General features: G+C 34.5%; 1 protein-coding gene across 4 annotated transcripts in view; it reads right to left on the reverse strand.

Annotated features, from left to right (window-relative positions):
• CEP350 (centrosomal protein 350) overlaps nucleotides 1-18420 on the reverse strand; it is a 139927-nt gene that overhangs the window by 88475 nt on the left and 33032 nt on the right. For all 4 annotated transcript variants that reach the window (XM_027086155.1, XM_027086157.1, XM_027086154.1 and 1 more), the window contains 6 exons: nucleotides 17323-17978; nucleotides 16433-16554; nucleotides 12595-13655; nucleotides 11026-11176; nucleotides 9452-9624; nucleotides 2141-2327 (listed from right to left, as the gene is read on the reverse strand). In XM_027086155.1, the coding sequence (XP_026941956.1) occupies nucleotides 2141-2327; nucleotides 9452-9624; nucleotides 11026-11176; nucleotides 12595-13655; nucleotides 16433-16554; nucleotides 17323-17978 (2350 nt within the window). The remainder of the gene's footprint in view (nucleotides 1-2140; nucleotides 2328-9451; nucleotides 9625-11025; nucleotides 11177-12594; nucleotides 13656-16432; nucleotides 16555-17322; nucleotides 17979-18420) is intronic.

Consider the following 18420-nt stretch of genomic DNA (forward strand, 5'->3'; position numbering starts at 1 on the left):
TCTGCCCAAAATAATATGGAAAAGGAGTCTCTTGATTAAATTGGCACTTAACTCTTTCCTCTACAATGTACATTTATCATGAATCACTTATTGTAGTATCAGGCAAAATCCTCTAGAATACTTGGAGCTTATACAGCAATAAAATTACAACCATACAAAAAGGCAAGGTCAAGCCTATTTTATAAAAAACATCTTAAAATATATCTCTGAAAGAGAATAAAATACCATTTTGTGTTAAAAATGTTTAAATGACAAAAATTACTCGTTATTCCTCTTAACCAAAAAGTCACAGCAAAAATTTTTCATACTAACCATCTCTAAATACTTTATATATGTCCATTTGTTTCTGTCCACTTTTTAATGCTATAGCTCTTTCCTGAACTTTCTAAGAAGTAACCTGTCATAGCAATTTGATGAAAACAACTCAAGGACACAAGGCACACATCTAGCCCCTCTTTGAGAAATTATGCTCATTAAAGGTATTGTTTCTCATAACAAGAAGCATGCTGCCTTGCACTAACCATTTATTTACTGACTAAATTACTCAAATACCCTATAAAGCATGTTAGCAGTTAGCATATTTCAACATACTAAAGCAAGCTTACTTTTAGCTTTAATAAAACTATGAGATGGTTTTCAAAGGTAAACATTTCTCTTATACCAGCATTTAAATATTTGAATAAAAGTAGTCTTGAGAGGCACTCACTTGTTTTCAGTGACCTTTAATTTTCTACTGACGGTTTAGAGAAATACATTTTTAACAGTCTGACAATTTCATTTATGGAACATAAAAAGAATTATCATTACTTCTGTCTCCTAATAGATCTCCATGAAAGAATTCCAACACAACATCAAAACAAACTACTCTGTCTGAATCTCACCTTACGGTTTTACAAGATGAATTTATATTTGTTCTGCAGAGACTTCCCCAGATTAGCGTTTCCAATGATGTTAGTTAAGTTTTCCAAAAAATAAAAAGGAAACAAAGGGAAAGAGTGTGTAGACAGTGTCTACAGCCATGTAAGTTAAGAAAAAAATAGGCTAAATAATTTTTTTAAAATCTGGACTCCTTTGTATCAAAACCTCAAATTGTTTTATCCACTGTGAATCTCCACAGGTGGAAAAGTGGGGGGCTAGACTACAGTATGGGGCATTTATCAACTTATTTGGCTATGGATTCTGTTTCAGAAATGTTTAACTTTGTAGATTTTGCCAATTAAATCATCAGAGTGTCTCTTAAGGAAAGGTGAAGTTTTCTGAATTCCAAAATCATTGACAAAGAAATTAAAATTCAACTTTAAACATAGCAACGATGGTATTAATGATACAGCATTATCTGCAACATGAAAGCATTAAAAATGATTATCTGTATGTGACACTGTACTAGAAAAAGCACATAGTTTTAAAATAAAAAAGAAATATTCATGTCTTCTCAGAGCTTAAATTTCCAGAAGGACAAAACCAGTGCAGCAGATAAAAAGTCATGGAGACAGAGTAGGAACTGTACATAAAGCAATAGTTATGTGTAAGCAATAGGCTAAGTGCATAATATATGATATTAAAAAGAAGTAAAAAAACAGAGTGTACAAGTTCCATAATCAATGTAAGAGTGAGACTTCAAAATCTGCTTGAGTCATCTAATAAGTTGAGCAGAAGAGAAAAGTTCAGAGGTACAAATAAACAATGATACCAAAAGAACACTAAGTGGTTGTGTTTAAAGAGTGGAAGAATACAGTTGAGAAGAAAACTGTATAAACAAAGGAAATAAGATAGTCTTTGGTAGCCTAGTGATAACACTTCAAATAAAGTTAAGCTCTTAATGTTGATCTCTGGGGTAACTGTGAGCTCCCAGAGTACCCTAAGGAGAGTAGTTGCTTGGTCAAAGGACTGAGTCAAGAAAACAACTGTGGCAATGGCATTTAGAATAGAAAGGTAGGTTGTGCTAGAGGCAGAGAATTCCTGTGGGAGTGGTTGTAATTGTTTAGGTGAGAGATGACTATATTCTAAAATATAGATAACGACTAGAGCTATGAACAAAACCACAAAAAACCATAAATTTATTAAGTGAATTCTCTGAACATCAATGATATTGTAACTTTAATTAAATATGAATTACAGTATAAAATATGCATTACTTTACCTCAAAGAATGCCCAGAAAGATCCTCCAAAGTGCTATCAGTGTCAAGAGTCTGCTCATAATCTTTAACAGAAAGTTTGCTACTGGTCCCAGATTTCTTTCCTTGATGAGAGCCACATTCTGAACTAGAGTGTACTTTTTCTTCGTCAAGAAGTGAGTTCTGAATATTTCCAGTGAGTGAATCTAGCCCTGTAAAGTAAATTTCTTATAAAACTGATTCCCAATATTAGAAGCTACTGAGAGATAACTGATATCTAGATTTCAATAAAATAACAAAAAGTACAAATAACAAAAAGTACAGACTATCTTAAAATGGACTTTAAAAAATTTTGTTTTTCATATGTAAGATAAAGCAGTTCTTCATTCTTTGCTTCCATTTAAGCAAAGTGAAATTTCTTCCATTAATATCTCCCACTTGCTATTAAAAAATAAATTGTTCTTAGATCAAACGTTTAAAAAGAAAGACAAACATATTAAACAAGAATGAAGTACTATTCTATCCCTATAAAAAAGTAACCAAAAGGAAATTTTTTAAGGATAAAACCCAGAGGTAAGCGAAAAATGGTATCAACTGCCAACTGAACTACCATAATCCTTTCAAAAAACTCTATGGCAAGAACTAAGTAGCCAGATTCATAAAACTGTTCATATTCTCTAAGAATAATCTTACTTACAGGGGTATCTTAAGGAGATTATTGAAACAAACAAAACACAAATTGTGCGTGACATTCAATGCATAACTTTAAAATTAAAAAAATTTCGGGACTTCCCTGGTGGCGCAGTGGTTAAGAATCCGCCTGCCAATGCAGGAGACATGGGTTCGAGCCCTGGTCTGGGAAGATCCCACATGCCATGGAACAACTATGCACCACAACTACTGAGCCTGTGCTCTAGAGCCTGAGAGCCACATCTACTGAGCCCACGTGCCTAGAGCCCATGTTCTGCAACAAAGACAAGCCACCGCAATGAGAAGCCCGAGCACTGCAACGAAGAGTAGCCCCCGCTCACCGCAACTAGAGAAAGCCCGTGCGCAGCAATGAAGACCCAACACAGCCAAAAATAAGTTAAATAAGTTAAATAAATTTCAACCTACATTTCCAACAATAGAATTGTCTATATTATATAGATAATAGTAACTTGAATATTTAAATAGCACTCTGTAATTTAAAATGCACTGCATATATATTACCTTATTGCTCTTAAACACCTTATGAAGTGGGTACCATATAATTAATTTGCTGATGAGGTTAACTAGAGATCTATGAGGCTAAATAACTTAAGGATACACAGTCGATAGCAGAAATGGGACATAAATCCAGGCCTCATGACTCTAAGTCTAGGGCATTGTTCATCTTGATGATATGTTTCAATAGCAGCACAGAAAAATATTTGCTAGGTTAAAAAAAAAAGCAGAAAAAAGAATCATGTGCACATTTTAATGACAGTTAAAAAAATTTTTTTAATGCAGATATATGGTTAAAGATCAAAAGAAAATGGAAAAGTAAAGAAAAAAGCAATTATGCTGCACACCCATGTTCACAGCAGCATAATCACAATAGCCAAAAGACAGAAGTAACTCAAGTGTCCTTCAACAATGACTGCAATAACAAAACATGGTATATACATACAATGAAACATTAGTCAGCCTTAAAAAGGAAGGACTTTTTTCTTTTTTTTTTTTTGCAGTACGTGCGCCTCTCATTGTTGTGGCCTCTCCCGTTGAGGAGCACAGGCTCCAGATGCGCAGGCTCAGCGGCCATGGCTCACGGGCCCAGCCACTCCACGGCATGTGGGATCTTCCCAGACTGGGGCACAAACCCGTGTCCCCTGCATCGGCAGGCAGACTCTCAACCACTGCACCACCAGGGAAGCCCAGGAAGGACATTTTGACACATGCTACAACATGGATGAACTTTGACAACATTATGCTAAGTAAAATAAGCCATCCAGTCACAAAAGAACGAATACTGTATGATCATACACCTATATGAGGTCCTAGAGTAGGCGAATTCATAGAGATGCACAAAGTAGAACAGCTGTTACCAGGTGCTAAAGGCAGGAGAAAATGAGAGTTATTATTTAGTGGGTATAGAGTTTCAGTCTAGGATAAAGAAACAGTTGTGGAGATGGATAAAATGGTGATAGTTGCACAAAAGTGTGAATGTACTTAATGCCACTGAACTGGACACCTAACAATGGTTAAATTTCCTAGTCAAATTCATAGAGACAGAAAGTAGAACGGTGGCTGCCAGGGGCTGGAAAGGGAGGAATAGGGAGTCACTGTTTAATAGGTACAGAGTTTCAGTACAGGAGGATGAAGACGTTCTGGAGACCTATGGTAGTGAAACTTCGTTGCAAACAGTGTGAATAAATTTAATGCCACTGAATGGTATGCTTAAAAATGGTTAAAATGGCAAATTTTATGTTAGCTATTTTTACCAATAAAAAAATAGGTTAATTTAAAAATTATGCTATATTATGCTGTAGTGATAGTAATAAGGTAACAATTTTTCATTAAAATTTGGTTTAAAAAAGGAAAAAGGAGAACAGTCTTACCATATGAGAAATATCAAAGCCAACTATCAATCAAAGAAATGCAAATCACTTCAATGAGATGCCATTTTTCATTATTAGATTAGCAAATATTTTTAAAGTAATGAAACCTTGAGTGTCATTCAGTACACACAGGAAATAATATTCATAAACCATTTTCATGGGAGTGCAAACTCATATATCCTTTCTTGAGGACAACTCAAAAAATATATAAAAATCATTTTCCAGCCAAGCCCTTGACTCAGAAATTCCACCTGACTCATAGTCATTCATCCTAGGAAGCTATGTAAAGATATATACAATGAATTAAATATTCTGACTGCATTATCATAATGGGGAGAAAAACACACAAATAATCTAGACGATTATTAATCAGTGAGAAAGGATTCTATAATCTAAAATCTATTCATGATCCCTAGGCTAGAAGCAAGCTGTTAATACTGTTTATCTCTAAATTTTCCATAATACAGATGCACTCTTATAATAAAAACACTTCAATCATTTAATATATTTTTTCAAACATAAATATACAATTGAAAAATTGTTCTTGATTTCAAAAAACTAGAAATTGTAGACAATATAATGGTCTAAGCAAGAAAGACCTAAACTCCAAACAAGGGACCTATATGCAAAGAAAACGTTTGCCCACAGTTTAAAAGACTGCCAAAGGAAAGTATATTTATATGTTTTAAAGTTAAATTAAGATAAATAATTTTTTCTTATGATTACCACTTTAATCTATCAACTATTTTCAACTACATTGGGAAGGAGCTGAGTGAGCATGCAGACAATCTTTTCCACCACCAGATGGAGCATATACAAAAAAATTTACACATCTTAGAACTTTGGGATAAAGTACTAAGCTTAAGTTGATGCTGTGGGAAGTAAAATATATGGGTTTTTTTTTAAGGCATTGTGAGAGGGATCAGGGAAACTGAAAGCCAAAAACAGTACCTGTATTTCATCTAACCAAGTTTTAGATTATAATTTTTAAAACCTATACTGAATCATATTGTTTATACTCATATATTTAATATATCATGATATCTTAACTTGTACAATATATTGCAGTAGAAGGTACACTTGATTCAGGAGTTAGAAGCCAGAATCTAGGCTTCGCCAGTAACTAGTTAGTAACCTTAGGTGAGACACTAACATAACAAAGATCGGCATTTTTGAGCAAGATCAGCATTTCCCAAAACATATTCTGCTCAATTCTAATGTAACATGCTGACAGAAGAACTGATTCTGTGGTCAAATAAATTTGAAAAATACTTCATACTATAGCCTCATCCTCATCCTAAAATTAATAATCCATATTAGCACATTAAAAGTGTTGATGAACACCAAAAGCACAAGCACCAAAAGCAAAAATAAATATGTGAGACTACATCAAACTAAAAAACTTCCACATTTTGTCTTCATCAACAAAATAAAAAGACAACCTATAGCAAAATACTTACAAATCATATACCTGATAAGGGCTTAATATCCAAAATACATAAAGAATTCACACAACTCAATAGCAAACAATCCAGTTAAAACATGGGCAAAGGAACTGAATAGACAGTTTTCTAAAGGGAAAACAGTATGGAGGTTCTTCAAAAAACTAAAGTAGTACTACCATATGATCCAGCAATTCCACTTCTGGGATTTTATCCAAAGAATATGAAAACACTAATTCGAAAATATATATGCACTCTGATGTTCATTGCAGCATTATTCACAACAACCAAAATATGGAAACAACCGTCCATCAGTGGATGAAGGGATAAAGAGGTGGTACATATACAATGGAATATTATTCGACCATGAGAAAGAAGGACATCCTGCCATTTGTGACAACATGGATGGACCTTGAGGGCACTGTGCTAAGTGAAATAAGTCAGACAGAGGAAGACAAATACTGTATAATATCACCTATATGTGGAATCTAAAAAATCCAAACTCGTAAAAGGACAGAGTAGAAAAGTAGTTGTCAGGGGTAGAGGAAATAGGAAGATATTGGTAAAAGATTACCAACTTTCAGCTATAAGATAAATAAGGTCCAAGGATCTAATGTATAACATGGTTACTGTAGTTGATAACACCGTATCATATAATTGAAATTTGCTAGGAGAGTAGAACTTAAATGTTCTCACCAATATATATGTATAGTGATGGATGTGTTAGTTAATGGACTAGATGGAAGGAATTCTTTCACAATATATATGTATATCAAATCATCACGATGTACACTTTAATTACCTTACAATTTTATTTGTCAATTATCCCTTAATACAGCTGTAAAAAATTAAAAGAAAAAAAAATAAAAGTGTTGATGAATCCTGCAAGAAAGAAACCTGTTTCACTCTAAAGGCTTTTCCCAAGTTTATGGAACCATGGAGCTCTTTTATCCTCAGAATACTTATGAAACAGCCTATTGCACTAAATCAGTATTTCACAAGAAAAGACAGGCTTTGGGAAGTGTTGATAAAATGATGTCTAATGTTCCTGCCAAAGACTTTCAGAACACTTCCAATCTGCAAGAGAATTATACTAGGTAAATGATTTAAAAAGAATCTATTCCTAGCACTCTCACATTGGAAATATAAAGTGGCACTAGCTTTTCTGAAGAGCTATTTGGCAAAATGTATCCAAATTTTAAGCACAGCATACTCAGTGTCCCATTATCTCCCTTCTAGGATTTTCTCTTAAAGGAAAGAACCAGATCAAATGCATAAAGATGCATTTGTAAGGATATTCAATGCAGCAGTGTTTATAATAGGAAAAAAAAGAAAAAAGAACCTAAATGTCTAGCAATGGGGAATTGGCTAAATAAATTACAATATATTCAAATAACAGAACACTAGGTAGTCACTACAAAGGGTTATCCATATTTACTAACACAGAAAGGCATCTGTAACCCACTAACATAAAAAAGAATCACATAAAATGTGATCTTGTACATGTAACGTTTTCTATTTACATATGCCTACTGATTGTCTAGAAGGATTCTTACTAAAAATGTTAACATTTCACATCCATTAGAATGTCTGTTCTTCAAAAAAAACAAAAACCCAGAAAACAACAAGGGTCATTTTAGTATGTATGTGGAGCAACTGGAACCCTTGTGCACTACTGGTGAGAATGTAAAAGGTTGTAGCTGCTATGGAAAACTGTATGGCAGTTCCTCAAAAAAATAAATATAGAAATGCCTTTTGATCCAGCAAGTCTACAACTGGGTATATACACAAAAGAACTGAAAGTGGGGATTCAAACAGTATTTGCACACCAGTGTTCATGTCCACATTATTCCCAATAGCCGAAAGGTTGAAACAATCAAGATATCCATCAACTGATGAAAGAATACACAAAACGTGGTATATACATATAATGGAATATTATTCAGGAAGGACATTCTGACACATGCTACAACATGGATGAAATTTGAAGACATTATGTGAAATGAAATAAGCCAAACACACAAAGACAAATATTGCATGATGCCACTTATATGAAGCACCTAGAGTAGTCAATTTCATAGAGACAGAAAGTAGAACAGTGGTTAACAGGGGCTCAGAGAAGGCAGGAAAGGGAAATTGCTGCTTAATGGGTTCAGAGTTTCAGCAATGGGATGATGAAAAAGTTCTGGAATGAGGTAATGACGATGGTTGTACAACACTGTGAATGTGCTTAACAGCACTGTATTGTACACTTGAAAATGGTTAAAATGATGAAGTTTACATTATGTATATTTTACCACAATAAACTAAAATAAAATCTAAAAAAATGTTAACATTGGTTATCTCTAGGTAGAGGGAATACAGGTGATTTTTAATTTTTAAATATTTTCTATATTTACAGATTTCTCCTCCCCCCCCTTTTTTTCTTAACTCAATGAGCAATTTTTTACTATCAGAAAAAATAGTTTTGGAGGCAAAATCATTCCCTAGGGACCATCCGGTGAGCTTAAGAAGCCTTTGCCTAATTACTGTTATCTTCTCACCTCTAGGCTTACAGAGCAAATGAGATGTACACATTATACATGTAAGCTTCGAAATTACCATATAAAGCATCTATTATCATCTTCATTTTATAGATAAGGAAACTTGAGTATTATATTTATTCAATAACACTCAGAAATGTACATGATATAAAGTTTTTTAAAAAGTACTTGCAGGGCTTCCCTGGTGGCGCAGTGGTTGAGAGTCCGCCTGCCGATGCAGGGGACACAGGTTCATGCCCTGGTCTGGGAAGATCCCACATGCTGTGGAGTGGCTGGGTCCGTGAGCCATGGCCACTGAGCCTGCGTGTCCGGAGCCTGTGCTCCACAGCAGGAGAGGCCACGACAGTGAGAGGCCCGCGTACCGCAAAAAAAAAAAAAAAAGAACTTGCAAGACAATATGATTTCACTTCTGTTTTTTAAATAAAAATGTATGTGGAAGTGTGCCTGACTTTATGTATATACTGGAAAAATAGGCATCAAAAACATTAATAGTAGTTACCTCTGAGCAGAAGAATCAATAGGGATTTATGTTTCTTGCATGATTATTTATCTACAATCCTTAATTTTTTATCATTGTTAATGTATTCCTTTTGTACTAAGCGTAAGATTTATAATGTCATATATCAAAAGGTATTGTTGTAATGATAAATATGAAAGCCAATTACATTATCATAAAGAATTCATCTAACTTATGAAATGAAATCATAACTTTAGATCACTATCACAAAGTCACTGGTAAGAGAAAAAAATTACCATGTAGAATTCCACTTACATTCTATCTTTTCCTTTTTTCCTTTCTTTCCTTTAGAAGAAGAAGATGAACGAGATGACGCAGCAGACTGGGCCCCTGATGAGTGCTGGGAGGTAACATCCACAGAGGAAAGATCATAGGCAGACTTTCTGCTAGAATGATCCTCCTGAACCCCTAAACTGTTACTACCAATACTGTCAAAGAATAAGTAATAGTGGTTAAAGCAAGAAATAAAAAGTCTCAAATCACAGCTCAAACTATAGATATTTTTAAATCTATTTAGTCACAAGGAGAATATAACTATAATCAAACACGCTTTCCACTTTTCTTGGTTTCTTACTACCAGAAACCTGGATTATTCCCTATGGCTCAATTTATTACTGAGAAAAGTCTCAGGCAGTTTTTTACTGAAGTGAAACCAATAAAAATGGGTAATTCAGACACATAAGAGAAAAAAATATAATGTTGGATACTGAAAAATGTGGCCTCAATTTCTATTCAAATTTATAATTTATTAACTTCCTTCTGATAATCTTATAGGGAACAATAATTTAATATGCTCTACTTCAACTGAGAAAAAAATGCAATAAATCATATTGACTGGTGATATTAAATGTCAATACAATTAAATCCTTGCAAGTCTTGATTTAAAAATTAGTCTTTTCTTTAAAGTTCAAAATTTAAAATTATACTTCTCCTGCTATAATCTTAATAATATTTATTTTTATTAATCCAGCTAGATATAACTAATTTTTAAAAGATCATCCAATAATTTTATGTGCATTACAATTTGTAATTTGTGAAGAAAGTTACACTGCATGTGAGTAATTACAGATTATTTTGTACGGTAACAAAATTTAGGGAGGAAATTCTCTCTGGCAAAATCTGATTCACTTACTATATGATGCTGTACAAGTAACAACCTTAGTGCTTCAGTTTCCTCTCTCAAGTAGGAATAATAACAAAAATACTTATATCAGGCTATTGTAAGAATGAGTTAATACAGGTAAAGCCCACGCAGTCCTCTCAGTGCCTTGTACATTAAGTGCTCAATAAATATTAATGTTATAATGTTGCTATTTTTCAAAGATTTGCAAAATTTTAGATGTTATCCCAATTATAAAAAAATTTACTGATTACTTAGGATCATGAAGTCAAGGGTCTATCTAGTCATCTTCAATTCTATCACAGAAAACCATTTCTTAATCATCTCATATTAATATACCATGGGATAGTTTTCCCAATACTAACCTCTACTGGGGATTCACAGATTGCTTTAACCACCTGTATTTTGCTTATTATGTGCCAGGCCCTGTTCTACATACTTTGTATTTCACTGAATATTCATAACACTTGAACAGAGAAGAAAACTGAGGCACAGGGAAATTAAGCAATATGCCCAAAGACAAACAACTAATAATTAGGAGAGCCAGTATTTAAACCCACACAGTCTGGATCCAGAGCCCACGCTCTTAATAACCACTATGCTATCTTTAAACAAGGAAAATTTGACAAATATTCAGACCATAGTTCTCATTTGTACATTTTTCTCACTCTTCAGATTTTGCTCCATATTGTCAACATATTCTTCTTACTTGGGTTCAAGAGCTGACTTTTTTTCTGTCAAAGTCCCACTCCCTGCAGAGGAGACAAAATCATCTTCATATGAAATGCTGCTTAGAGGGGTTGTGATGGCATTCAAAGACCGTGATGCTGATGTTCCTCTTTCCAACCTGTCTTCAAATCCTGTCAAAAGTAATAATTAAAATGTGTTTTAAAACAAAAATTTAAAAAACTATAAGCAACGCTTTCCATAACCTGGAGATTAACAACACGGATTTAGGGTCATTTTAGTTTGCTTTCATTAGGGTTTCTTTTCAAGTTATCTTTATACCTAACAATACATTTTTAACTTCTTATTAGGGAAATTTTCAAACATACATGACAGTAGAGAGAATCATATAATGAAACCAGTGCATCCATCACCCACCTTTAACAATTATCAATACATGACCAATCTAGTTTCAATTAAACTTTCTATTCCCTCCATCTGTAACTCTCCCCAAATATTACTTTGAAACAAATCCCAGATAACAGATCATTTCAACTCTAAACATTTCAGTATAATATCTTAATGAAAATCTAACAGAAGGATTTAAGGACAAATCCAACTTTCTTGTGAAAAAAAATGGAGGGTGTTGATTTAAAAGCATTTTGCTATAACCAAAAGAACTTTAATATCCAAAGAACCTTAAAACTATCACCTATAGAAATAAGTGTTAAACAAAAGAGATCAAAAGCACATATAGGTCTGCACAAGATCATACCAAAGTGGCTAAATATAAATTCTAGGAAAATGCAATGGGATACCCAATTAAGCATAAGCTGAACAGATGAAATCAATTCATTTGTCAGATATGTTGATGGAAATGAAAAACCACAGTATCCATGGCTGACTTTGGGCTCAGCCTGACTCTCCAACCTGGGAATTCTAAGGTTATACTAGCATAAGATGTGTAGAATCCACCTACAGTAGAAGAACAGAGAAAGGGACTTGAAGGAATTGAGGCCACCACAGAAAAGGAAAAGTTGTGTTGCAGGATTTCAGGGATAAGAAGGGAACTTTAAAAGTTATTGTTTCAGGATCCAAATATATAGCTACACTACTCTCAAAGTCTGTTTTTAAAATTAGTTTTGACAAACAGTAATAGATCTGTTTCCACATTAGAAATGTTACTGCAGTTGCCCCTCTCAATCCTTGACCACTATATTCCCAGTGATTCACACACAAATCACTGTTTTAAGAAATATACTTATTTTCTATCTAAATATATAACTCTGGTCACAGTAAACCTAGTAGACACTTGATACATACCAATCCTGAACATCACCTAAGAATTTCTCTAAATTAGACTAAAATTTCTATAACCACCAACCATTGTTTTATGACAATAACAGCTAAAAACTAAAATTTTAAAGATTAAATTAGAATACTCTAGTTGAAGCTTGCAGATAACTCAGATTAATTTGGACAATAATAAATCTCTACTATCCTTGTAATGAATGATGAAAATTTACAGTTAAATATTATCTTGTGCAGAATTGTGAAATAATTTATCTTAAGATAACATACAAATATTACAAAGGTTACTTATTTTTCTCACCTTTTCCATATAATTTATATGATTTTGTAAAAATATTAATGACACTATGTGGACTTCCCTTTGCCAATTCTTCCCATGGTCCTTTGCTTTGTGTACCACCTATGGGCCCAAAGAGTGGCAAAAATTTTTCAGCTTCCTTCTGAAACTCTTTGATGGGTTCATAAGCATTTCTTTCTCCAGCACAAAATTCCTTTTCTTTTAAGATTTCTGCTAACTTCAAAGGGGACCGTGCATCTTGACCTCCCTCTTCTTCAGAGAGACTACCCTCACTAAGAAGAGGCCCTTCACTCACTGAATCTGTGCTGGAACCAAGAGACATTTTGGCTTTGTCTTGAGAACAAGCTTGCATATCAGAGCTAGAAAAGTCAGTCTGCCTCTTACACAACTGTGCCAGCAGCCCTTCTGGTTTGGGACCAGGGGATCTCATTCTGAAGCTTGATACGGCACTATGAGGTCTTATCATCTCAGGAAGCTTTTTAAATTCACTAAGGTTGCCTACACCAGGAAGATCATCATCAAAAGTTGCATGAGACACACAGGTTCCCAGCATCTTTTGAATTCGAGCAGAGAAAACATCTTCTGCATCCTCTTTCACAAGTGGACTTATAGCCTTGGTCCAATGTCCATCTTCTTGGGGTGTTCGCTGCACATCATACTCAGTGTTCCATACTGACCCATAGTTAATGTTAGCCCCAGCTAATTTCTTAGCTTCACTTTCAATCCTGCTGGACAAAGAAGCAGCTGTTGCTTTCAAGGCTTCAATACGATCCAGTTTACTCTTATATTGGCTAGCACTAGGTTTTAACAAGGCATCTGGATGAGCAGCTGGTGAGGTCAGATATGGTTGAGGTGTAAAAGTTAATGGCCCTGAAGCCATATTATGATTCTTCCTAGTTGGTAAAATGGATTCAAAATCCTTATGCAAAATTCCTACATGCTCTAGACTCAAGAGATGGGAAAATAAATTTCCAGCTGTTCCAACAAGAGGCTGTGGTTGAGAATGGTGGACTCGTGGACTCAGTCTGTCAGGCTGCATCCATGTAGGATCCATCAAATCCCTTCTGGAAATGAAAGTTACAATATGTTAGTTAACACAGGACCTCATAACTAAGCCACCTTTTTTTTAAGTTTTGTTTTTTCTGATTATAAGAGTAATGCATAGCCACTGCACACACACACACAAAAAAAGACAGACAAAGAATAAAAAAGATAAAGATCACTCATAGCTAACCAATGAGAAAGAGGCACTATCACTATTTCATTATATCTTTCTAGGACTTCCCTGGTGGCACAGTGGTTAAGGTCTGCCTGCCAATGCAGGGGACATGGGTTTGAGCCCTGGTCCAGGACGATTCCACATGCTGCAGAGCAACTAAGCCCGTGTGCCACAACTACTGAGCCTGAGTGCCACAACTACTGAAGCCCACACGCCTAGAGCCCGTGCTCTGCAACGAGAAGCCACTGCAATGAGAAGTCCATGCACTGCAACGAAGAGCAGCCCCTGCTCGACACAACTAGAGAAAAGCCTGCACGCAGCAATGAAGACCCAATGCAGCCATAAATAAATAATTTTTAAAAAAATAATTATATCTTTCTAAACATTTTTCTACATGTATGTTGTGTTTCATGTTATTTTCACAAAAATGAAATCTTATCATACGTACTGTTTTGTAAACAGCTTTCTTCAACTAAGACACATTTTTTAAACTATTGAGGAGAAGGCATTATAACCCTTAAAACTCCGTGGACAAAATTTTTTACAATATTGGCTCTACCTTTCTCTTTAAAAATAATGTTACATAAAAGAGAAATGCTTAAGATTGTAGGCATGATATTACTCTAACCAACACATATTTAATAAACACCAAACAGTTATGTTTAACATTGTACATACTAAAGAAATGAGATTATTACAATCTAGTTCTAAGAAAAATTGATAGGGCATCCTTAAAGGCTAGAAACAGAATAAAGATGCCCTAGATGACATTATATAATTCACTTATATTTCCAGATTATAGACAACCTCCCTGTATACTAAGGAATACTATACAAAGGTTAAAGACTGGTGTTAATTATTAAGAAGATCCTTAGAAAAAATAACATGAGGTTTTGTCCTTGGTCTTGTCCATTATTTTTGGATGATGACATGAAGACATACTTATCAAATTTGTAGATGACAGAAGGTTAGGAGGCATGGCTAACCCAACAAATTATTGAATTATGATTCAAAGTTATTTAGACAGGCTGCAACCTTAGACCAAACTAGTATGAATTAATATGAAGTCCTACCAATTAAGTTCAAAAAAAATCATCTGGAGGAGGGTAACCAGGGTGATGAGGGAAATGAAAGGCATGTAATACAAGGTTTGGTTGAAGGTTATGTGGTAGCAGTCTTGTATATTGAATGACTGCTATGAAAGCAGAATAAAGGAAGACTAGTGAATAGATTCTATATCACAGAATATAGACTATTACAAATGCAAGGTGTGAGGTTATTAGTGCCCAAATTAAGCTGGTAGAAACAGAAATACAAAGGAAGTTATAAATAAAAAGGTACTGCTGAATAAAAACCCAAGATCTTTAAATTCAAGTATTTAGAATGATAATCTTGTGGCAGGCTCTATGTTGATGGTAAAGGAATAGCAGTACACAAAAATGGAAAGATTTAATCCAGTTATGACCTAATCCTTACTCTTCAGTTTCAGAAGATCTAGCAGGGATGAGAGACTAATAAACAGCTAAACACGATGTCGTTAAGTACTAATATAAAGATATATAAAGTTGAATAGGGTATAGATAGGGAACAATGAACTCTGATAGCCAAGGAAATTGATTTTTGAGCTAGATCTTCAAGGTCTTCAAGGTCAGGTAGGTAATTTGGAGCTTTCCAGGTAGCTAATGCAGAATGATGGAACATGAAGGGCAAGGAGAAGAAATGCTGTGCTTTTAAGCATAAACTAACTGAGAGAACTCAAAGAACTACAAGGATTACATAAAATGATACAAGCAAAGTACTTAGATCAGAGACTGAAACGTAACAAACAATAAACGTTAGCTATTTTTATCAATATTATTATTCTCTTGGGAGGTGAAGGGGGCAGCAAGGGGGCGAGAGGATCATATGTATTAACCCAAAACTGGTTAAGTGACTTGATTTTTATTCCCAAAACGGTTATTTCAAAGTATAACTTATAACCATGTAATCTGAAAATCATCTTAACTTTCATGGACAAATAGGTTTTTTGTTATTTTTTTCTTTTTACTTTACTGTACACTTTACAGCAAAAAAAAATTTTTTTTCTTAATTTAAGGTAAAATAGCCCTCATTCACCAATCTGAATTCAAATCAAATCCCTTTTTAGTCCTTGTCCGTGTGTTCATATGCATATCCAAATATAGTCTTTGAGAGGTAAGATATGTTGATATAAGAGTCATATGAAGAAATTTTGAATAGTTATGGATACAGAAATGCCTTTTGAAAAATATTCAACACAAATACTTAAAACTATTAATTTCACTGTAATTCATTTATCTGACAAACATTTATCTGTGTTTACATCAGAGAAGGCAAGAATGCTTCCAACTGCAGGTGATCCCCAGGAGAACTGATATTTACACCAGATATTAAAGAACAGGCAAGAGTTGAACAAAAGAATAGAGCATGCAGTAAGTAAAGATGTATACCATGCTTAAATATCCATCAGAAGATATTAACCAATTTCTAAATAAACCTCTTCTTCACAAGAAGGTCAATCAATAAAATTCACTGAGCATAGACCACTATACTAATATCGTGGAAAGAAAGAACCTTAATCATCTTTCATTCTCCCCTTTTTACCTTGCAAGAGGCTGTGGAGGTTCTGACAGAGACATGTCACTACTGGAAGATGCACTTGGGGGACGTTCCTGCACTTTGTTCTCTTTGTCAGATTCTCCAGATGGCTGATACCCTGGTCTGGTCTAAGAAAAAAGGACATCAAAGTTATCTGACTCCCATCATAAAGATATATTCAAGGAGCACATAAAATAAATATTAAGTTGCTTCAACTTTACAAAGATCACGAAATGCAGGAGCTTTTTTCTCTCAAATAAAACCAATTCAAATTTAGTTTGTCTTAAAAGCAGCCATTACAGTTAACAGCAAAATTATACCTGAAATCCAACAAAGGCACCTAACACTGCATAATTCGGAGGAAATAATACTCTTTCTAAACCTCAGTTTTTTCACCTAATAAGTGGAAATACTAGTAGTACCTACCCTTCTCAGGGCTGTGAGAATTTACTGAAACTTAAGCCTGTAAAACATTTAAAACAGTATGTGGTATATGGTACAGACTCAAATGTTATTCTTACCCTTAAAAACAACAGCAAAAGTCATAAAATTAGCACACTAAAGTAGGATATTCTCTAATTTCAACACAGATAACAAACTAGGCTTTTCATTATTAATACAGTCTAACTTTGCTCAGTAATACAGTAAAAACTAGGCAAGGATATAACTAACAGCAGTGATGAGACAGATCAGTAACAATCACTCTAGGAAACTAACTGAGCACTTATTTTCAATCGTATTTATCTAGAATAAACTTCAGGAAAGGCCATCATTATTATAAATACTGTCTGAGCATATGTCTGAATATTAGGAATGGTGAGTAATTTTTTAAAAGTATAGCAAGTAAGTTTTTCCTAACCATGAATTACTTCCCTTTGTATCTCTGTCACTATTACCTGTGTTTCCTGCATATGTTGATGAGTTGGCTCTTCAAGCAATGACTTTTCTAGAAGCAATTTGGAGTAAGTTTCCTGCAGTCGCCTATTTGCTGATGGCTCAGAAGGAGGCACATTTTTCACTTTAGTAAAGGCTTCTTTTTGTTTCCGGTAGAGCTCCTGTAATCGTTTGTTCTTCTGTTCCGTGGCCTCCTTTTGAGCCTTCTTCTCCTCATTTTGCTTCCTCTTCCTTTCCTCCTGCTGTCTAACAATGTACTGTCGCACCTCATCTGTATCATAGTGACGCTTTTTGGAAATAACAGGGGGATCTTCATTAGCTGTTATTTTGTCAGGTTTTCTTTTTATTGGGCTATGACTCCTAGGAGCTTGTATTGATGGTGATGGCTTCTGATTCTGTAACTCTCCTGTCTCTTGCCTTGCAGCCTGAGCTGCTGAATCCAGCTGTAGGTCATCAAGAATTCCACGAATTTCAACAGGTAAAAAGTCCTTATTTAAGGCAGCATTTTCCTCCTGTTTATTATCTGGAAGAGATGGAACTAATTTCTTTACATTATTTTCTGACCGAACTCTACTTCTTGAACGTTCTGAGTTTCGTGGAAGATGTCTATGTGAAACATCCAATCTGGGATCCGATTCTGCTCTTCCAATATGACCCCCTACAAAGTATGAACTGTTACTGATGTATTAAAATTCTATATTCATTCCTAAGATTTATCACACTAAGGAGAAAATTAGGAATTTCGCTTTATCTTAAACTCAAATTCAAATATCCTATAAAGTCTCCTAAGGAATATTTTAGAAGGAAAGAAAAACAGTAAGAGAAGAATTTCAATACTCTTAGAAACTATACTTCCTCAGCATTTTTAAAAAGTGCATCTTTTAATATTTCTGAAATAAGGACATATCTTGCTGTTGATATGAATATTTATTAATATGAACAGAGAATTACTATTTCTCTCTCATATGCATATTTAATGTTACTATTTCTCTCCCTCACCAAACCCTCAAATAGTTGTTAAGAAACTGACAATGTGGGCTTCCCTGGTGGCGCAGTCGTTGAGAGTCCGCCTGCAGTTGCAGAAGACGCGGGTTCATGCC

The sequence above is a fragment of the Aethalodelphis obliquidens genome, unplaced genomic scaffold, assembly GCF_003676395.1.
Source record: "Aethalodelphis obliquidens isolate GAN/ISIS:26980383/991018 unplaced genomic scaffold, ASM367639v1 scaffold55, whole genome shotgun sequence".
NCBI lineage: Eukaryota > Metazoa > Chordata > Mammalia > Artiodactyla > Delphinidae > Aethalodelphis > Aethalodelphis obliquidens.